Source organism: Colletotrichum chrysophilum, assembly GCF_026319265.1.
Source record: "Colletotrichum chrysophilum strain AFK26 chromosome Unknown scaffold_25, whole genome shotgun sequence".
NCBI classification, from domain to species: domain Eukaryota; kingdom Fungi; phylum Ascomycota; class Sordariomycetes; order Glomerellales; family Glomerellaceae; genus Colletotrichum; species Colletotrichum chrysophilum.
The window spans coordinates 59,475-81,021 of NW_026517312.1; the positions used below are offsets into that span (position 1 = coordinate 59,475).

The following is a 21,547-nucleotide window of genomic DNA, read 5'->3' on the forward strand; positions in this document are numbered from 1 at the left end:
GATGTAGATGGTCTGCTGTCATGCCCTTGTGCTTGTTGGACAAGGAAGCGCCAAGAGAACGGCCCGAGTGGCCGAATTCATCCTTAGGATGGGAAAGGAAGCACCTAGAAGTTGGTGGTTTTCACACCCATCTCCCCGAAGTACATGGACCGTTGCGACGCGTCCCAGGGGCACAGCAAAAGACACAGAGAGACGTCAAATGAGACAGTAAAAAGTCGTTATAAAGCCGTGAACCGAGCACAAGTCTAAGACAAAGTCATTCTGCCACATTGACATGGCAGCCAGGAGAACACTCCTCAAAGGTAAACAAGCCTTGTGATATCAATCAGCCAACCATCCACCACAAATCGCCGCAACGCCATGCCCGGTTGACCCAATCACTTCCCAGATGAGCCCGGCTTCCTCATACCCATATTACGAGCAGTGCCACATACAACTTCACCAATACCCAGAGTCTACTTGCCGGCGGCAACGCCCTCGACGAAGCTGAGGGCCTCCTCTGTAGGAACGCAGTCGATGGAACTCGTCTTGCTGTGGAAAGTCACACCGTAGCACTTGTCGGCGACGTGAACGATCTCGGGACGGAAAGTGGTGCAAATGAATTGCGTGCCGGCGTCCTGAGAGATGGACTGGAGAAGGCTGGCGACGGCGGTACGGTACTGCGCGTCCAAGTTGGCGTCGACTTCGTCAAAGATGACCATGGGACTGCTCTCCGTCTGCTGGAGGGCGAAGATGAGGCACAAGGCACACAAACCTGAATTGGCAAGTTAGTAACTGGGTCAGCAAAGGGATGAGGGCTGGCTTACTCTTCTGACCACCACTGAGTTGCTGGATTCTCTGCTGCTCGTCGAGAGTCTTGGAGTTGAAGGACACGCTGATACCAACACCAGTGTAGTTCTCGACACTGCCTCTAGCTTCTTCGTCAGACTCGTCGGGGTCCACACGACGGTCGGTACGGCGCTGAATAACCAAGCGACCGTGTCCGGCCGGCACGAGCTTCTCGAAGATGGTGGCAAACTCGCGGGACACCTGCTTGAATGTACGCTCAATAGCCTCATCCTTACGTTGATCAAGGTGGGCAACGAGCTCCTCAATGGACTCCTGAGACGCATCGAGTTCCTTGCGACGCTTGAGAAGCTGATCCTGTTGCTGAGTAAAGCTGTTGTACTGCTCGAAAGCCTTCTTGTTGACGTGCTGGAACTTCTTCAGCGCGTTGCGGACCTTCTTGAGCCTGGTGTCGATCTGTCGCGGGTCCATGTTTTCGTACTTGTCAAAGGCCTCTTCAGGCAGAACGCCAAGGTCTCTGATGGCCTTCGCGGCATCGGCAGCCTGCGCCGTGTACACAGCCTTTTTGGACATGCTCTTTTCGATCGCACCGCGCTGCTTGGCTTCCCTCGCGGCGACCGTGGCGCGGATCTCCTCCTGTTCCGCCTTCTTGGCTTCCCGACGGTCGAGCTTTGAACCAAGTTCTTCAATTCTAGCCTCGATCTCTTGCATCTTGGCCTCGATTGCCTTGGTCTCCTTCTGGAGCTTCTTGAGTTCGCGCTGAGCCTCCTTAAGACTGCCGGACTCGCCAGACGAAGTGTTGTTCTCGAAAGCTGCGCTGTTCAGCTGATCGAGACGCAGCTGCAGGTTCTGGTTGATGTCTGTCTCGAGAATCTGCTTCCGACTTTCGGCATCACGTCTCTTCTTGCTGGCATCGTTCCATTCCTTCTGGAGCCTCTGCACTTGAGCGTCCAACTCAACCAGCTGTTTCTCCTCAGCGTTACTGAGGGCCTTCTTGAAATCAGACGCCAATTCAGCCTCATCAGCTGCCAGGCTCTCCGTGAACACCCTCATGTCCCGCTCGACTGATTCGCGGTGTCTCAGGGCGTCGCTCAAGCGCTTCTTCTCATGCTCAAGCTGGAAGTTCTTGTTGTTCAGCTCGTGTTTCAAAGGATCAAAGCCGGCCTCCAGTTGCCGCAGCTTCTGCGCAGCCTTCTGGACGTCACCCAAGGCGCGGGTGATTTCTTGATCCTTCTGCTCGATCAGAGTCCTGAACTCGTTGGCTTTTTCAAGCAGACGTTCGTACTCATCGCGCCACTTGCTGACAGCCTGAACTCCCTCGAGCCTAGATCGCCTGGGATCAATGTATCCACCAGTCATGGCACCTCTCTTGTTGGTCGTGTCACCGTCGAGGGTAATAGCGTCGACGCCGTGACTCCTCGCGTACTGGCCTCCTATGCTCAGGTTCGGGCACACGACGACCTTGCCGAATACTTGCTGGAATGCCTTCTCGAATGTGGGATCGTAGTTGATCTTGCTCAAGAGAGGGACGATACCGTCTGAAGATCTTGGCATGTTGATGTGCCTTGGGTGAAGCCGGTTGAGTGGCATGAATGTGAGCCTACCGCCGTATGACGAGCGCAGGTGGTTCGTCAAGTATGTCGCCGTTTGGTCGGTGTCCACAATGTAGTGGAACAAGCTGTTGCCGGCAATCTGCTCGACGGGAAGTCGGTAGGTGTCGCTGACCTCAAGCAGCTCAGCCATCGTCCCGTAGGCACCAGGGAGGTCCTCGGTGGCCTTCAGTCGACGGATGGTAGCAAGACCCTGAGCGGTGTCTCTGTCCATCATCGTGCTAAGCTCGCGGTCTGCGCGCTCCCTCTCCTGTCGCGCATCCGACAGAACGGTGTCGAGCTTCTCCTCCTGACGGACTAGCGCCTTCCTCTCATCGTCGAGCTTGTCCAGAATCTCCCTCGCTTTATGCTCTTCCTCTGCAAGCTCGTGGCGAGTTCCATTGAAGTTCTGCAGCTGCTCTCTGAGATTGGCAACCTCACTTTCTAGTTGCTTGATGGCGTTCTCGGTTCTGGTGACATCCTCGTCGGCCTCCATCTTGTTCGCCTTGTGGCTCATGAGTCTGGAGTGGAGATCCTCGATTTCGGCTCGCAAGTACTTATCACGCTCGCCCTTGTTCTTAAATTGGGATCCACGGCTTTGCTTGGTGAACAGACGGTTCCGTGCAGCTTCGGCAGTGTCCAGCTGCTGCTTCTCCGCCGATTCCTGGGCCTTTCGTCTGATGAACTCCGGGACGATGCTGTTGAGTTCCTGCTTCTTCGCGGAGATCTCCTCGATGGTTGCTGCGAGGTCAGCCTCGTGTTGCTGCTGGGCTTGAACAGCCGCTGACTGTCCGTCAGACAACGTCTTGACTTTCAGCTCTGCCTTCGCCTTGGCCTTTGCCGTTTCACGACGATCCTCCTCGAGTTGGCGGCGCTCGACCTTGGCCATATCCATCTCTTTCCTCAGCTTGTGAATTTCGGCCTCAAACTTGGTGACAAGCTTTTCCGCCTCCTTCAGTTCTGATCGAATTGAATCGGTGTTTTCTAGACCATTCTGACGAATGTTTTCGATGCGGTCAAGTTGTTCCTGAATTTGCTGCTGCTCCTGGTAGTAAAGCGCATACTCGAGACACCTGCGCTCGCGATCCTTGTCTTGAAAGCCTCGAAGTTCTTCCTTCTCTTCCTCCAGCTCGGCCAGGCGCTCCTTGATGTAACCCAAAAGCTCGTCAATCTTTTCTCTCTTGTTGTTCGTTTCGTTCATGATCTTCAGCGACTCGGTTCGACGCGCTTCGTAGACCTGAGTACCCGCAACCTCCTTCAACAATGTGAGTCTGTCGGACTCCTTCATGTTCGTCAACGCCGTGACGCGACCCTGAGGGACAATGTAGTAAGGATTCGACCTCGAGAAGCCTGCTGCCTCGAGAAGGTTGATGACGTCGGTCTTTGTAACGACTTTGCGATCGACTGAGTACTCGTCCTTCTTGGTTCCGATGGTGCGGCGCAGAATGACCTCTTTGCCTCCGCCGTGGAAGCGCTCGTCACTGTTGTCGAAAATGATCTCGACGTAGGCCGACATGACGGCGGATCCGGAACCTTCGTGCAGCAGGGCCTGCCGCTCTTCGCGGGTCATCTGGGTATAGGCATCGCTGAGGACGAAGCGGATCGCAGCGAAGAAGTTACTCTTGCCGGATCCATTGCGACCGACGATGACGTTCGTGCCGGGGGAGAAGGGCTCGATGACGGTCTGGTCCTTGTAGCTGCGATCGGGTCAGCGGGGTGAGGTTGGGCGATTGTTGTCGCAAGGGGCGCACAAACCTCTTGAAGCCCTGGATGATAATCTGTTTAATGTACATGGTTGCGGAGAGGGTGCGGCCTCAAGGGCAGCGAGATTGCGCGGTTGAAGTCGCTGACGGGCTTGATCAAGCGTCGCGCAAGATTTTCATCGGTTTGCCCAGGAGCTGCGACGGGTTGTTGGTGATGGTGGGGATTGACGCGTCTGGGACGGGAACCGCGATACCCTCGACGTGAGATGGAGGCGCGTCGAATCTGGGGTGCGCTCATTTGGCAGGTGGCGCGTGCCTGAGGAACAAGTGCCCGGCTTGAGTGGACAGTGCGGAACCCGTGCTAGACAGTGCATATACTGTGACTCTACCCCGGGTTTGTATATTAATCGGCCATGTCAACGTCCCGGCCAGACGGTTGCACGACGCTCATCCCGTCCCGCTTAAGGAGCCTAATAACCACTGCATACTAGTGGCTCAAGAGCCGCAGATGGGATTTTCTTTGAGTCGGATTTGACAACGGCTTTTTTTTTTCTATTGGCAGTATTCAAGTACCGAGACGGCTTGTTTTGGCTGCTGCTCCCTGCTTTTCCTCTCTCGGTAACCTGAAGAGAGGAAAACCCCGTCATTCGCGGGCACGCTGACTCCACCTTGGCAAATTCAAATTCGTCTGGTTGTTCTCTAAGCTTATCCACGGCTTTGGCTGACCTTTGACGCGGCAGCGGCCGTTCGGTCGTTCGTTGGCTCAGCCTGATTGTAAACTACCTTACCTAGCCACTGGAACACGGCACTCGTGGTCGTATGAACCTTGAAATGGCCAGACTAGGGGCTTGAGAATTCGTCAGTCGGTGGTTGAAACTGCGGTCCGAGTCGGATGCGCCGACCATAGTGCTCGTCGCATTGGGATGACTGACTCCGGCAGATATGTCCGCGAATCTCCGCTTAAATACCAGAGACTCGTCAGAGGAATACCTGCCACCATTCTCCCCGAGACAGACATTACCAGAGCAGGGTGGATTGCAGCTGGTGGGTGATGGATGGTTGAGTGTGGAGGCGTCCCTGACGAGCTACCGCTCTTGGGTAGCATGGCAGGTCTTCCGGGGGCTGGCGAAGGAGACGCGGAGGTCCATGGAGCTCACGTAAGGGTTCAGCGCAGTGATCCGACACTTCCGCGTTGGCCTCTATCTGGTTGCCAGAGCCGGCGCCAGTGCGCATGCAGAGAGCTGTCTGTGTCTCAAGGTCGGGAAAAGTGCTAGACTGTGGGTGCGCCGGGCGACCGCGTGAGCGTGTCGGTGTGCCTGAGCAGCATTCATGACACCGGGCGATCAACGACTAGTTTGAGCTTCAACATGGATAGAGCTGGATCCATCCCATATGCACCCCGGTCGGGTCGCTGTCGAGCTACGCGCACTGACCATTTTGGTCGATACAGCGTCCATGTAAGGTACAATTCCCTGCCAACAACTGGCTGAGAGACCACGTATCACTGCAGCTGGATAAGGTGTCGGCACAGCTGCCAAAGTTGAGGCGATTCACTTGCAGGAGCCCCAACCAAGAATCTGTGGATGTAGGAACGCAATCTATTATGGGGGGGAAACGAGAGAGAGAAGACCGACTTCTGGAGAAAAAGAGAGAGCGAGAGAGAGGGCATGACAACTGACAGAGACAGAGGCAGGGGCAGAATGGCCGAGGCGGGTAAGACATTCCAGGTCGCCCTGGAACAACCAGGGACGGACGGGACAGGCGGAGCTCGATGTGAAATGAGGCCATCGTAATCGGGGCAGTCTGAACTGCACTGGCTGGTTCCATTGTCACTTCCATGTCAGTGATACCCTACGACACAGCAAAGCAGCGACCAGACAGCCAGAGGAATTGGCCGTCGGCCACATACTCTCCGACAACACCAAGCTTCTCTAAATCTCGAGAGGAGAGGACGGGTAGACAGAGAAGAAGAAAAGAGAATGACCCAAAACGAATCAGAGATGGCGTGCCGCTGGAACGCCAAAAACTTGGGACCCTGCGGCACTGCCAAGATTCCCAACCTTACCCCACGTCTTTTGTGCCAGCCGAACCAGCTTATTTCCAGTTCGAGGCATCAAACCAGGACTGGCCGTGGCCGCAGCTGCACGCCCTGCCTTAGCTATGCCTGTGATGATCCTCGCGCCGTCTCCTGCATCGCCAGTGCCAGCAATAGTCGCATCCGCATCCGCAGCCCGCTCATCGCCGCCAATCCGGCTCCCATCCATCTCGTCCATCAAAATAGACACTCAATCCATCGATCCATCTAAACCAGAGGGTCATCCAGTCATCTATCATCTCTTTCAGTCCAGTCGTCGGATTTTCGGTAGGCGCGATATGGTGAGAGACTGCCTACTGCCCAATGCTGCCAATAGGGCGAAAAATGCATCCTGTCTGTGTGTACCTAAGGTGAAGTGCCTGTCCGGGCTAGTCTCCAAGGGGTAGCCTGGTATGTTAATCGCAGGCTCGGGTTAACAGCTACGGTCAGATCTATCCAATCTGACTTGTTGTTCAGATGCGATGGAAGACGTAGAGTCTGCCGTCCGTTGACATGGCCTTTTGGTATCATTCACAGGCATTTGCTCACTTAGCCCCCGTTAATGAAGAAAAAATCACGCTCCGTTGTCAAGGGGGCAACGCCTGGTATGTGCGGAAGGTCGTCAACCAGAGAGACTCTTAAAGATCTGCCGTGGGTTGGGTCTCGTCTAGTCCAAGAAAAGTCAAGACATTGAGGCAAGCTCACCCGTCACCTCACGCAAGGGAGAGAGGCATGATGACACATGCGGAAACTGGACTCCGATTCGCAGTTTTCAGAGATAGCACGTTAGCGGTGGGCGAGCATCGTGATAGGCTCTGTCGCTGTGGTAAGTACCGAGCGGGAACCTTGAACGTGGGGATGATGGCAGAGACAGAACAAACTCAAAATAGAAAGGTTCAAGGCTCTTAAAGGTATGTGTGTGAAACGCTGATTATACCGTTCTCAGCTTTTTCCAAAGCGTGTCTGAACCGTTGGTGTCAGTCGAGCGGCAAGGCTGCTCGAGTGTTCGCCGGCTTCAAATACAACCTTTATCAGATCTGGCGCTGGCGGGTGGCGCCAAGAATACCAAAGTATTGGCATCGTGGTTGGATTTGATGACGCTTGAAAACTGTGAAGTGGATAAAGATAGCAGTCGCGTCGTAGAGGTGGTTCTGCAAACTCACGATGCGACTAAACAGTACCCTGATGTGTGAGAAATTGAGCTAAGGCGCAAAGCTGGTTGTAAGCCGCGATGTGTTGTTGCCTTGCGAATGGCAGCAAGACAGGAGACTCGATTTGAAGGGATGCAGGTTGGACGAAAAGGGACGACGAGATAGGTGGTGACATGAGGCAGCGAGGCACACCTCTAAATCGAAGTGTCAGTGTAAGGTCAGAGGCACTGGATGGACAGATGCAAAATGGCAGGAGGCCGGAGAGGACGACGACGACAGCAGCCGGCAGGGGTTATTGTTTGCTGGGGAGTGGAGGCGGACCAGGGGCGCTAGATGACGCTAAGGAAATTAAGCGAGACACCGTCGCTACGTGAAGGAACGGCTGGCTTTCCTTCCATTTTTTTTTCTCTCACGGGCCCACGGGTAATTATAAAAGTACTGCAGGCATACCTTTAAGACTGTCCGGGCCCCTCCACCCCAAATTTTCCCTCCAGAGCGCAGTCCCGCGGCCACCAGAGGTGCTGCCCTTTTTCAACCGGACCCCATCCAGTCTCGGATCGCACCATTTGATTGGCCCAACGGTCCACGCCTAGCCAGAACCACAGGCAACCAACAGCACCACGACAGGCAACTGCAGCTGAGATCCCTTATCCTTAGGCCACCACAGCAGCACCAACAAGCAGCAGCACTGCATTCCCGCCTCGCACCTGCCCGCCACTGCATCCAATTATCCACCCAAAGGCGCGTCGCTTCCTTCCCACTTAAGGCGTCGTCCCTCTTGCCTTCTGGAGCCTCACCTCTCCCGGTGCCTTCTTTCCTCGCCCCGGTCTGCAATCACCACGTGCGCGCAACAGACACACCCACCTCGAATCATCACCATCACCAATCGATTCTCGTGCGCATCACGCTTGCATCGCAACGACAACTTGCAATCAACTAGTTTGTCAACTGCTGCCATTTCTCGGTCTCGGGTCTAAAAGTCCGACTCGACCCGGCACGGCGACATCAACTGGATCCTGCTTGCCCAATGCATGCAAGGTAGCCGCTTGTTCTTAAACAAGACTCGGCCTGATCCGCAGTGGACGGGATCGCGATTGCTCTCTGGCCCCATGCAGACTGATGCTCATCACTCCCACCCGCTTGCTCTAGAGACAGGTACGTATCTTATTCTCTTAGCCGGCATCTTCTCTGCCCCGACATCTGCACGACACACCCTTTCTCTCATATCTCTACGATATTCGCCTTCTGATTGGATCGCTCGGTCCGGCACGTCTCCATGCCCGTACCGCAAACGCATTCCATTATCCGTGTCATCCCACCTCCATCAGCTTCCCCAGCTGTCATGATTCAGACTCAACCCAAAGTGCATCACCTTCGTTTGGGCAAGTCAGGATGGCATACACCACATGTTTAGACTTCCACGTTTCTCATTCTTTATTTTTCGCCCCATCCATGCCGACACCCATTTACCCGCCATCCCCCCTTCATCCACTTTCAACAAGCTCACAACGGGCTCCTTGAGACGCCGCTAACACGCCAGCAGAAGCCCAATCTATGATGAAACTCCCATCAAGTCCATCATAATACAAGATGGCGTCGAGGTGCGTTTTCTTCTATCCGATCATCGCGATCGCCCGCGATCTTATGCCAGAACTAGCACTAACCTTGCTACTACAGACTTGACAGATTGGTCACGTGAGTAAATCCACACGGCTACCCAGGCACGTCCGCTTGTCACGTTCCATTCGCTCGTCATGTGGATCGTGCAGGATACAGCCATCTTTCAAGGGGTTACCATATTCGTCGTTCAGAAGATAGCTGACATCTTGCAGGATTCTCGAAACGGGGAGCACCCGTCTCATTCGTGACACTGCTGTCAATCAATTGGCTGACTGGCAGAAGCAGCACCCAGATGAGCTGTTCAACCTTCTTTCCAGAGTTGTCCCCTATCTTAGACATAAGGAATGGGAGACACGGTCAACAGCTGCCAAGGCCATTGGCAAGATCATTGAAAACGCACCTCTCTATGACCCAAATGAGGATGAAGGAGATTCCGCGCCGATCAAGAAAGACGAGCCGGAGGAGAACGGCCACGTGAAAAAGGAGGAGGAGAAGGACGTCCCATCTTTTGCTACCGATGAGCTCCTGAAGTTAGGGACGCTCAACGTTGAACACATCATCAAGCATGGCCGGCAATTATTACGAGGCGGCAACATCGATTTCGCCTTGGCCTCATTAGACCCCTCTGCACGACTTGCACACCAAAAGAAGACCCTCAATGGACGACTAGGTCTCCTTGGCAGGGTCTTCGAGGACGCCGAGATGCCCGTCCTCGTGGAGAAGGACCACAGTCCCATGACTTCCCAAGATTCAGCCAACGGTCATAATGGAAGCAAGGAGAATGCCTCCCAAGGCCAAAGTCAACCGGCAGAGGAAGCAGGATTGAGTTCAAGGCAACTCAATGTGCTGAAGAGAAAACGCAAAAGAGAGTTACAGAAGGCCGCTCAAGGAAAGGGCGGATTTGGAGATCTTTCCATTAGGAGGACGACCACCGCTGGTTCAGAGGGTTTCGACGACACACCGATGCCCGATGCCGATTCAAAGCAAAAGAATGGAAAGGTCAACGACTACTTCAACCTGGACAGACCGGCCGACGTCGATGAGGAGTCAAAAGTGGTCAGCGAATTCAAGGGGCCCGTGATTCCGATCAAGTCCGAGATCGAGGCGGACGAGACCATGGAGGGCGCCGAATGGCCCTACGACCGACTATGCGACTTCTTGAAGGTGGATCTTTTCGACCCATCCTGGGAGACGCGGCATGGAGCCGCAATGGGCATACGTGAAGTAATTCGTGTTCATGGTGCCGGAGCCGGCAGGATACGATCCAAGTCTCGGGCTGAGAACAACCGCTTGAACCAGGCCTGGCTCGACGATTTGGCTTGCCGACTCTGCTGTGTCTTGATGTTGGACAGATTCACTGACTACAGTTCGGATACCTCCGTGGCACCAATTCGCGAAACGATTGGTCAATCCCTTGGCTCAGTCCTTCGACACGTTCCGGCAGACTCAGTCCACGGCATCTACAAGATCCTCTATCGCATGGTCATGCAAGATGATCTTCATCTTGAGATGCTCCAATGGTCGGTTTGCCACGGTGGCATGGTCGGTCTCCGATATGTCGTCGCTGTCCGAAAAGACCTGCTCTTGGAGGATAATGAGATGATTGACGGAGTCGTACGTCTCGTCATGAAGGGTCTGGAGGAACACGATGACGATGTCCGGTCAGTGAGTGCTGCCACGCTCTTGCCGATGGCGAAGGAATTCGTCACTATGCGCCCTGGCTCCATCGACGGACTCATCAACATCATGTGGGGAAGTCTCGCGGATCTCGGTGATGATCTGAGCGCAAGTACTGGCAAGATTATGGACCTTCTTGCGACGCTCTGCAGTTACCCCGAGGTTCTACAGGCCATGGAAACATCCGCCGCGCAAGATGAAGAGCGTTCGTTCACTCTGCTCGTACCGCGACTCTACCCCTTCCTTCGGCACACAATCACTTCCGTCCGACTAGCCGTATTGAAAGCGCTCATGACATTCGCCAACCTCGGCGCCCAAAACTCCCGCGGCTGGCTCAATGGCAGGATCTTGCGCCTCATCTTCCAGAACATCCTTGTTGAGAGAGATCGTGAAACACTCAATATGTCTATTGATGTGTGGACAGCCCTTGTGCGGTCTCTTTCGCAGACTCCTGACGTTTTGGCTGATGAGTTTGCGGCACACGTCGGCCCATTGATGAGGCTAACTCTGCACCCCGTTGGTGTGTCACGGCATCCCCTACCCATGCCTGCGCATCTCTTCCAGAGACCTTCAGGCGGCACTTACACGGCAGTCACTGCAACACCCGCCCGCAAGGCATCATCTCCTGAAGGTCCTGAACGAGCCGCCAAGCGCCGCCGGAAGTCTGCCAAGACCGATGACGCGCCCGTCGCGACGCATACACATGATGTCGATGGCCATATGATCCAAGGCGACGTCGACTTGGTTGGAATGGATACACTCATCCGTTCGCGAGTCTCGGCTGCCAAGGCGATGGGTCTGATCATGTCCTTCATTCCGAACAGCCACATGGCAGAGTACGATGAGCTCATCACCAGTGGTCTCGCAGACAGGAACGCCTCCACGCAGCTTGCGGCTTGCATGGTCATTGACGAGTACGCCAAGAACAACACAGCAGCCGAAGGACCTCAGAGATTTGTGGCACCCTTGCAAAAGATTATTGAGGCGGAGCGGCCCTCTCATTACGGAGACCTGGTCAGCTACATGCATCGCGTACGATCCCAGTGTCAGCAACTTCTCAACATGTTCCGCGATCATGGCAAGGTCTCAAGCGGAAGACTCCCTACACTCGCCGTTCTGGTTCAGGGAGACGAGCAAGCTGGGCCTGGTGCTTTCTCCATCGCCGTCGCAGACAAAGTCGTCGGCGAAGACTTTGACAAGCTCAAAAAGGCCATGTCGCCCGGACAACGCTTGGTGGCCAGCCAGCAGCTCGGGGAAGCCAGAGATGTGGCCGCGTCAGCCATCACCGACGCCAGGACTGCCAAAGAAGCTCGGGATGTGCGCATTAAGGCTGCTGCTGCTTGTGCTTTGGTTGCGATCAAGGTTCTTCCAAAGAAGCCGAGTCCTCTCATCAAGGGAATCATGGACAGCATCAAGACAGAGGAAAACCAGGAACTCCAATGTCGTTCCTCTGCCACGATTGCCAGTCTCGTCCAGCTGTTCAATGAGAAGGGCCGTCGCGGGCCTGCCGACAAAGTGGTCTCCAACCTCATCAAATTCTCTTGTGTTGAGGTTGCGGAGACGCCCGAATTCCCCGTACATGCAACCAAGACTGATTGCGTGCTCTCCATGCAAAAGGAAGAAGACCGAGTCGATCACGCAGACGCAGCCAAGTGGGCGAGGGAAGCCAAGGCGGCGCGCATCACCAGACGTGGCGCCAAGGAGGCTCTTGAAATCCTGTCCAGAACGTATGGTGCCGAACTACTCACGGCCGTTCCAACTGTGAGGACGTTTATGGAAGAACCTCTCGTGAAGGCATTCAGTGGCGACTTGCCCGCCGAGGCACGGGACCCCGAGAACACCTTTGGTCAAGAAATCGTCGACGCGTTGTCACTCATCCGGACTCTCATGCCAACTCTCGACAAAGCCATTCATCCGTTCGTCATGGAGAAGGTGCCGCTGGTGATCAAAGCCTTGCATTCCGAACTGTCAGTGTTCCGCTATATGGCAGCGAAATGCATGGCCACTATCTGCAGCGTCATCACTGTGGAGGGTATGACGGCTCTTGTCGAAAAGGTGCTCCCATCCATCAGCAACCCTGTCGATCTCAACTTCCGACAAGGAGCTATCGAGGCCATCTACCACTTGATTGCCGTGATGGGCGACGCCATTCTACCATATGTCATCTTCCTCATCGTCCCCGTCCTCGGCCGCATGAGTGATTCGGACAACGAGATTCGTTTGATTGCAACAACCTCGTTTGCCACCTTGGTCAAGTTGGTGCCTCTCGAGGCCGGTATCCCAGATCCTCCAGGTCTGTCCGAAGAGCTTCTCAAGGGTAGAGATCGTGAAAGGACTTTCATTTCGCAACTGCTCGATCCCAAGAAGGTAGAGTGTTTCCAGATTCCCGTCGCCATCAAGGCCGAACTTCGTTCATACCAGCAAGATGGTGTAAACTGGCTGCATTTCCTCAACAAGTATCATCTCCACGGTATTCTCTGCGACGACATGGGTCTCGGTAAGACTCTGCAGACCATTTGCATGGTTGCCAGCGATCACCACAATCGCGCGGAGGAGTTCGCCAAAACTGGCGCTCCTGATGTTCGTCGTCTTCCGTCTTTGGTTGTGTGCCCTCCTACGCTGTCTGGCCACTGGCAGCAAGAAATCAAGACTTATGCCCCGTTCCTCAGCGTCACGGCCTACGTCGGTGTGCCTGCTGAGCGCAAGACGATGAAGGACAATCTCGATAAGACCGATATCGTCATCACCAGTTACGACGTCTGCCGCAACGACGCAGAAGTGCTCGCCAAGTACAACTGGAACTATGTCATTCTCGACGAAGGCCACTTGATCAAGAACCCCAAGGCAAAGATTACGATTGCTGTCAAGAAATTAGCAAGCAATCACCGTCTGATTCTGACTGGTACTCCCATCCAGAACAACGTTCTTGAGCTGTGGTCTTTGTTTGACTTTTTGATGCCGGGATTTCTCGGTGCGGAGAAAGTGTTCTTGGACCGGTTTGCCAAGCCCATTGCCGCCAGTCGTTTTAGCAAGGCATCATCGAAGGAGCAGGAAGCTGGTGCATTGGCTATCGAAGCACTCCACAAGCAGGTACTCCCGTTCCTCTTGCGACGTCTCAAAGAGGAGGTGCTTGATGACCTGCCACCAAAGATCTTGCAGAACTACTACTGCGACCTGAGTGATCTTCAGAAGAAGTTGTTCGACGACTTTACTAGGAAGCAAGGCAAGAAGCTCCAAGAAGAGGCTGGGCGCGAAGACAAGGATGCCAAGTCACACATTTTCCAGGCCCTACAGTACATGCGAAAGCTCTGCAACTCGCCAGCAATGGTCATGAAGCCGACGCACAGCATGTACGATGAGACTCAACGCATCCTCAATAAGCAGGGAACTAGCCTCGAAGATCCGGTTCACGCTCCGAAGCTGACCGCGTTGAGAGATCTGCTTGTCGACTGCGGCATTGGCGTGGAAGAGGCTGAGTCTAATGATCCGCTCTACCAGCCGATCAAGCCCCATCGTGCCCTTATCTTCTGCCAGATGAAGGAAATGCTGGATATGGTCCAGAATACCGTCCTCAAGAACATGTTGCCCGGCGTTTCTCACCTGCGCTTGGATGGTTCAGTCGAAGCCAACAAGAGACAAGACATTGTGAACAAGTTCAACAGTGATCCGTCATACGATGTGTTGCTCTTGACGACCAGCGTCGGAGGTCTGGGTCTCAACCTTACGGGTGCCGACACGGTCATCTTCGTCGAGCATGATTGGAACCCGCAGAAGGATATGCAGGCTATGGATCGTGCCCATCGTATTGGCCAGAAGAAGGTTGTCAACGTCTACCGTCTTATTACCAGGGGCACGTTGGAGGAGAAGATTCTCAGTCTTCAGCGTTTCAAGATCGACGTTGCATCAACTGTCGTCAATCAGCAGAATGCAGGCCTGTCTACCATGGACACAGACCAGATATTGGACTTGTTCAACCTGGGAGATACAGGACCTAGTCTAATATCCGACAAACCAAAGAACGCAATGGAGGGCAGGGAAGAGGACATGGTGGATATCGAAACGGGTGACGTCGTTACAGGCAAGCAGCCCGGCAAGAAGGCTTGGCTTGATGACCTGGGCGACCTGTGGGATAACAGCCAGTACGAGGAGAGTTTCGACCTGGATGGTTTCTTGAAAACCATGCAATGAGACACGGAACCATCGAATCAATGACCCGGAGTTTGGCTTGGCATCTAGATTTTGACGAGAGCGACTTGGATGCTCTTATGTTTGAGGGCACCCGAAGCCTTATGCGTCTCTGTATTCATTACGAAATCGTATGTGCGAACTTTATGTATCATATCATAGTATTGACTCCTAAAATGGGAGTCAAGGGTGGAGTGGTGGGCAAAACTGCCACACTTGAATATGCATCTTTAGAGCGTTACGAATTACCCAATAACTCTGATCCTCAACGTTGAAATCATCGAGATCTTTCGTACTTTGTTTTCGGCTGTGGTCAGTCAAATTTAGACCCATTTTTCCCACATTTTATTTGCAACCACAATTCTCAAGTCGATTCTGCAAATTTACACATCACAGAACCAAGATGGCCAACACGGGCGTTGCCCAGAAGGGGTTCATCCAGTATACGTCAGACTTGCACCTTGAAGCTGGCAACCAGTATTCTACCTTTGACTTTCCAGCCATGTCACCTTACCTCCTGATTGCTGGAGACGTAGGCAGCTTGGCCGACTACGAGGAGTACCTCGTCTTCGTCCGCCGTCAGACGAACCGCTTCGAGGGCGTGGTGCTTGTCCTGGGCAACCACGAGTTCCACGGCCTTGACTACGACAGCGCAATTGAGCGGGCGCGGCAGCTTGAAACAGAGCCATCTCTGGAAGGGAAGCTTCACATTCTACACCGCGATAGATTCGACATCCCCGGCTCGCTGGTGACGATTCTGGGATGCACGCTGTGGTCTCTGGTTCCCGACGAGGCCAGGGCAGCGGTAACGGCCAAGGTCAAGGACTTTGAGCACATCGAAGCGTGGACGGTTGATGATCATAACGAGGCGCATCTGGAAGACGTCACTTGGTTGAGGAGGGAATTGGGCAATGTGCCGGAGGAGAGGTCGGTCATTGTTGTCACGCATCACGCGCCGTCGATGGAGGGGACGTCGGAGCCCAGGCATAGCGGCAGCATTTGGTCTTCGGCGTTTGCTACGGACCTATTGGGGGCAGGCGGCTGGGAGAGGGTTCGGCGTTGGGTGTTTGGGCATACACATTATTCGACGGATGAAGTGGTGCAGGGAGTTAGACTGCTGAGTAACCAGAGAGGATATGTGCGCGAAGGAGGAGTTGCGAAGGATGGATTTAATCCCGGTAGAGTTATCGCGCTGATTGAGAATGAGTTTTCTGACAGGCCAAAAAGACATAGATAGAAAAGCAAAAAACGCCCAATTATTGCAGAGACTGTGTTCTGTCGCGTCCTTGATCGTCGTCCTCGTCATTGTCCCCGTTGTCGTTGTTCGGCTTCGATTGTCGTCCCCCGTCGTCGTCTCCGCTGGTCGTCCGTTGTCTCTAGCGCAGTTCCTGCTGACCTCATAGCTGCCCTGGGCTGTTTGGCTGCAGCTGTGACGCGCCTATCTAAATGGCGGGGTATTGCCCCGCACCTGTGATGCTCCGTAGGTAATGGGCGCCAAACCAGCTCCTGTCCTCGAAATCCAGAACATTCCACGACACAGCGATTTTTGAACCACCACGACAGACGCCCTCTTGGCGACATACATCGCATCGCCAAACAACCGCCAAAATGCCTGTCGACTACAGCAAATGGGTAAGTCGCGCAGTCCCCGTACCCCGCAGTCATTCAGCCGCTAATCAAGAACCCTCCACAGGACGCGTTGGAGCTCAGCGACGACTCGGACGTTGAAGTGCACCCCAACGTCGACAAACGTTCGTTTATTCGCGCCAAACAGAACCAAATACACCAGGAACGACTACAACGGAAGCACCAGATAGAGACGCTCAAGTACGAGCGCGTCATCAACGATGGCCTCATGAAGCGTATCTCGGGCTTGCTCGAAGCCCTGAAATCCCACGCTTCCGAGGCAGAAACGCGCAACCCTGGAGAGGTGGCTTTCCAGGCCGTTATGGAGTCTGCAGGAAAGCCCGAGGATGACCAGCCTCCCCCGCGCCCCGAAGGCGTCCACAGCGAGTCGGAGCCCCTGCCTACCTTTTCCAAGATGATGGCCGTGCTGCTCGACCAGGTCAACAAGGAGCTGGACGAGAAGAAGCCTGGGAACCGCTACCAGGGCATGCTCGAGGGTGTCGAGGGGCACTTGAAGAAGGTGCAGGGCCTGCAAAAGGAGCTGCTGGCCAAGCTTGCCGAACTGGAAAAGGAGGAGGGCCGCAAGATCACGAGCGAGGGTATCCACACGGGCTTCGATAGCTCGCATGTCAACAAGTCCAAGTCTGAGGGCAAGGAGCCGGAGCGCAAGCCGGAGCTGCTCAACCCCAACTTTGACATGTCGCAGACGCTTCCCCCGAAGGACTCAAAGACCTCCTACGACGACGACGAGGAAATCGAGGCGTCGCCCGCCGCGAAGAAGTTTGCGCAGATCAAGGCCGCGGACTACTCTTCCAGTCTCGCGTATCTGTCGAGTAACCCTCAGATTCTGACAGAGAGGGAGACGGATGGGCTTCTCGTCCTCGCGTTCGACGCGGCCCTCGAGGGCAAGGACGACTACTGCCGGCAGTGCGTACACCAGGCGCTGCTTCTGCAGTACTGCCGGGCGCTGGGCAAGGACGGTGTAGGCATGTTCTTCAAGCGTATCACGACAAAGGGACACCAGGCTCAGGATGTGTTCTACAAGGATGTCCAGGACACGTACGGCAAGATCAGGAACCGCGCGAGGGAGATTGTCAAGGAGCGCGCCAACGAGCCGGAAGGCGTGGAGCAGATCCAGCTGCATGCCGTGGAGCCCGGCACGGAGATCAAGATTACCATACCGCCTGAAGGTAGCGAGGACCCGGCGGTCAAGGAGGGTCGGGCCATTTTCGAGGCGTTCAGCGCCGAGTTCCGCAAGGCGCTCGAGAGCGGCAGCTTGGACGAGGTGAACAAAGTGCTCGGCAATATGAAGGTTGACGAGGCGGAGGACATTGTCGGCAAGCTTAGCGAGGTGAGTGGGCTCTTTTCATTTCTTTCGATACGAATGCTTCTGTTTGATGAGACATGTTTTACTGACGAGATTGCGAATCGCAGGCCGGTATTCTGAGCCTCGAGGAGCAAATTATCGATGCCACGACGGAAGAAGGCCAGAAGGCGCTCAAGGACATGGAGGCAGCAGCCGGCTCGGAATCCGGCTTCGCGCCGGACCCAGAGTAAAGCAGATGAGGATGAGCTGTGTGTTTGGAGCCGAGGCCAAAATACTTGAAGGACAAGCATGATGATGGGCAAAGACTGATGACCATGTCAAAAGTAAGCAAACTAGATGAAAACAATGAGAGCAGCATCCGAAGAATTGCACCAAGGCATTGATGAACTGCTGTCTGATGGGGGAAAGCATTGAACACGGCATGCGCACTGCATAGCATTTCAAATGGCAAGACGAACAGGGAGTATGGCTTGGCATCCCTGAAAATCACCACCACGCGGCTTTTGCGGCTGGTTGGTCGGTCGGTTCTCCCCCACAGCATGACTTTTATCCCAAGAAACGCACCCGTTGACTGGTTTATTCTCGTGTGGCATGGACACCGCCGAACTTATGGTCCAAGACCTTTGACTCTTGCCTCTGTTCGATCCCGAGCGCCGGGCTTAGTGATGCGGTTTACGTATGCTCGATGGTCTGAACCACTTGTCCATGCTCTATCGACCTACCACCCCTGTAGCTCATAACCCTTTGCAACCTGACGACAAATAGCCGCAGGCGTGCATTTCCTTCCGTGGTACGGAAACCGCAGTACTATTGTAAAAGTTTCTCGATATCTGTTTGCAAATGTTCTGCTTACTCTCGACGTGGTCATTAGTCTTTTGCTTATGATTATTTTCGTGCCCCCAGTCTTGGAAATCTCGGCTTCCATGGCTGCAGGCTGCGCATTTCCTTCGTGGTACGGAATACGGCAGTGCTAGTGCAAACCCGCCTGGGTATTTGACAATTTGTCCAAGCTACCGAACGTACGGTTCGGCGTTCGCCAGACGTGAGACTAGGTACCTTAAAAGGGTGAGGCACGGAGTGGTGGCCGTCCGCCCGCAACCCGTGATACCTTGCCATTCCGGTGGTTTAAGCTACACTGCATAACCGCAGTTTGCTTCTCTCCTGTCCGGGTAGAAGGTCTCATCGAGACGGGAAGGCGAGCCGTCACTTCAGGGGTGTGGGCGCAAGTGCCGGCGTCGGGTGACATGGGTGGTGGTTTTGACAGGTTGGTGCGCCGCACGGCGAGGCTCAGCACAAGCGGAAAGGAAAAAACTACGAAAATTGTCGGAGCGCCGAACCGATTGGTTCTAGACCGGCAGGGGCACGTAAGGAGGCGAAATATTTCGTGGTCGCGAGTTATTTGCAGCAACGAGAGTGTGCCTTCCTCGAATTGAATACGAACCGTTTTGTTGCCGTGGGGCAATTCTGGGCGATGGGGGTCATGGCGATGGCGATGTCATCTGGAGTTTCTGTGGATGATGTTGGCTTGATAACTTATCCTAACTTTCCCTCTGCCGAATGTGACATTGGAGAAAAGGCGATGGGACAAACCACCCGGGCGCGGAGGCGAAATGTTTGTGCGTATTTTAAGTAGACGGTTCGGATCAAGCTACCGACCATGTGAGGTGACGAAGACTGGGGGTGCTTGGGCTTCTTTCGTCTTTCTTCTTTTCCGTTGACTGACGCCTCCCCGCATCTTTGCGCGCGCCATGCCTTGCGCTACGCTGTGGTGCTTCTGGGAAAAGGTCTAGATGCATTGGGAACGGTGTTTCACGGTGACTGTTGCTCTTTTCTCTGGTCAAAGAGGCGTGGTTGCGTTAGCTGTTTGGCTTCTCGTGCCAAGGGTACGTTTTTGTAATCGCACGGCGGTACAGCGTAAGGCTGCCTTTTAGCGATAATATTGGCTGCCTGGATGGAAGAGCTGAATCCTGAAAACGGTGTGGTGAAGTCGAGAGACACATTTGGTCCCAGTCAGGGGTGGTGGCTGAGAAGCTGACGGGTGGAAGAGTGACACACGGCGAAAAAAAGTCAAAAATAGCAACCAGGGCGATCGTCGCTGGGGATTCTGTGGCAGGGTCTTTCCTGGCGTTGTGGGTCCACACCGATCAGCCCTCCCGTCTCTCATCGGGTTCACTGCCCGTGGGATGGGAATCATAAGTCACCTTCAATGTACTGGAAGAGGTGCCAGTGCAGTGTGAGAGGAACAAGTGCTGATGGCAGATGACGATGGTCTGGGCCATGGTCGACCGGTCGATGTGGTTTGCCTGCCAGGTTTTTCAGGCGTCTCCAGTGAACGTTTCCACTAATTCCATGAAATCCCAACCATGGGATTCCGGGGCCATTCAGATGATCGTCTATGAACGATCGCAAGAGACTTGGAGGTTGCAGCTTGTTTTTTTGGTGGCTTCGAAACTCCGCTGCGTGGCATTCGTGGCACAGGGGCCGGTGGCTGTTTTTTTTTTTGTGGCAGACGCTTGCCGTTTGCACCAGTGAGGTCGCGAGAAGCCCATGTGGCTTTGGGAATATTGGGGAACGGTATCTCACAACCTGGCGGTCTGGCAGCCTTCTTCTTTTTTTGTTGATTGTTTACGGGTACCTGGAGCACGCTTGTTGATCTTGCAACTCTGTTCCTGTTCTCCTCCGTGTCTGCCGCTGTGTCTCCAGCCTGATGCAGCCAAACACCAAACTTGGAATAACGCTGAGCTGGGAACGGCTGGGCAACAGTGATATTACTGGACAGATGCACATACAGAGTTGACTGCATAGGTCGTGTACGGCACGTAGTCCGATGAGGCGAACGAAACAAAACAGCCGCACGAGTCATCCCCTGCTGTCAGTGTTTTTCTGAGGGTCGTCGTTGCGAGGTTAACAAGGTGATCAGCGCGCAAGCAGAGGTTGGTTGGGTAAGAGAAACATTGGAGCCCCCATGAAACCACAACCGCAACCTCCTGTATTTCTGCCGCAGGTGCTGGAATGGAGACTGGATGCATCATCACTACCAGCAGATTGAAGGAACAAGAAGGTTGGAGTCAGTCATCTCTCGCCAACGGTCGGTCGGTCGGCTGGTCGGGGTCTCCATCAAAGATCGTCCACACTGCCCGACACCAATGGAACGCTGTCGTAGATACGTCATCGGTATTGGGGGGAAACTACAGGTGACATCCATACAGCGGTCGCAGATCGTCCACTATGCGCACTTGCTCACCACCACTATCGTTATGCTTCATACGCCTCGGCCGACAGCCGGCGGCCGGTGAAGGGGTGATCGCTCGCCGAACAAGAAGCGAAGACGGGAAGTCAAAGCAAGGGCCTCTTCTCTCACGCGGGAGATGTGGTGCGTGCTTGAGCCAGACGAGGCAAGGTTGTGTGCGGCTGCAACTCTCGCACTTTTTTTCTGCCGTGTGATGGCCATTTTGTCTACCCAGGCTTCGGATTACTTTGCACGGTTGGAGGGGACAACGTGGTAGCGCCCGCGGTGCGAGGAGGTCCGCTGCGACGGAGAGGGGGAAGAAGTGCGTTGTTGTCCCAGGGTGCCTCGTCCAAGGTTTGAAGGGTGAGACGTCGAGCAATGTCGAGCGCCGTCACCACCGTCTTCTAGCTGGGACTGTCTCAAGTCCGTGGAGTCGGGCCCTCCTCTGGCTGCTTCTTCTTCTTCTGTTCCCGCTGCCTGGCGCCAGTTCTTGTCTTGCGCGGGTCACCTTGACGCTAAAACCGTTGGACTTGCTAGCGGACAAGTTGACGGAGTGCCTTGGAAAGACACCAGAGCAATC

The 21,547-nt window shown here is 54.5% G+C and overlaps 4 protein-coding genes across 4 annotated transcripts; 3 read left to right on the forward strand and 1 right to left on the reverse strand.

Annotated features, from left to right (window-relative positions):
* Positions 1-455: 455 nt before the first annotated feature.
* On the reverse strand, positions 456-4,168 carry COL26b_004176 (uncharacterized protein; the record flags this gene model as incomplete). Its single annotated transcript, XM_053177057.1, has 3 exons — positions 456-754; positions 807-4,072; positions 4,131-4,168. 3 exons carry the CDS (start codon positions 4,166-4,168, stop codon positions 456-458), a joined length of 3,603 nt encoding a protein of 1,200 aa, XP_053038893.1.
* A 4,725-nt stretch (positions 4,169-8,893) lies between these two features.
* COL26b_004177 (uncharacterized protein) lies at positions 8,894-14,788 on the forward strand (the record flags this gene model as incomplete). Its single annotated transcript, XM_053177058.1, has 2 exons — positions 8,894-8,904; positions 9,136-14,788. The coding sequence occupies 2 exons, from the start codon at positions 8,894-8,896 to the stop codon at positions 14,786-14,788; spliced, it is 5,664 nt and encodes a 1,887-aa protein (XP_053038894.1).
* A 400-nt stretch (positions 14,789-15,188) lies between these two features.
* On the forward strand, positions 15,189-16,022 carry COL26b_004178 (uncharacterized protein; the record flags this gene model as incomplete). The annotated part of the gene is made up of 1 exon (XM_053177059.1): positions 15,189-16,022. One exon carries the CDS (start codon positions 15,189-15,191, stop codon positions 16,020-16,022), a length of 834 nt encoding a protein of 277 aa, XP_053038895.1.
* A 371-nt stretch (positions 16,023-16,393) lies between these two features.
* Positions 16,394-17,968, forward strand: COL26b_004179 (uncharacterized protein; the record flags this gene model as incomplete). The annotated part of the gene is made up of 3 exons (XM_053177060.1): positions 16,394-16,417; positions 16,479-17,762; positions 17,846-17,968. The coding sequence occupies 3 exons, from the start codon at positions 16,394-16,396 to the stop codon at positions 17,966-17,968; spliced, it is 1,431 nt and encodes a 476-aa protein (XP_053038896.1).
* Between the last annotated feature and the right edge of the window lie 3,579 nt (positions 17,969-21,547).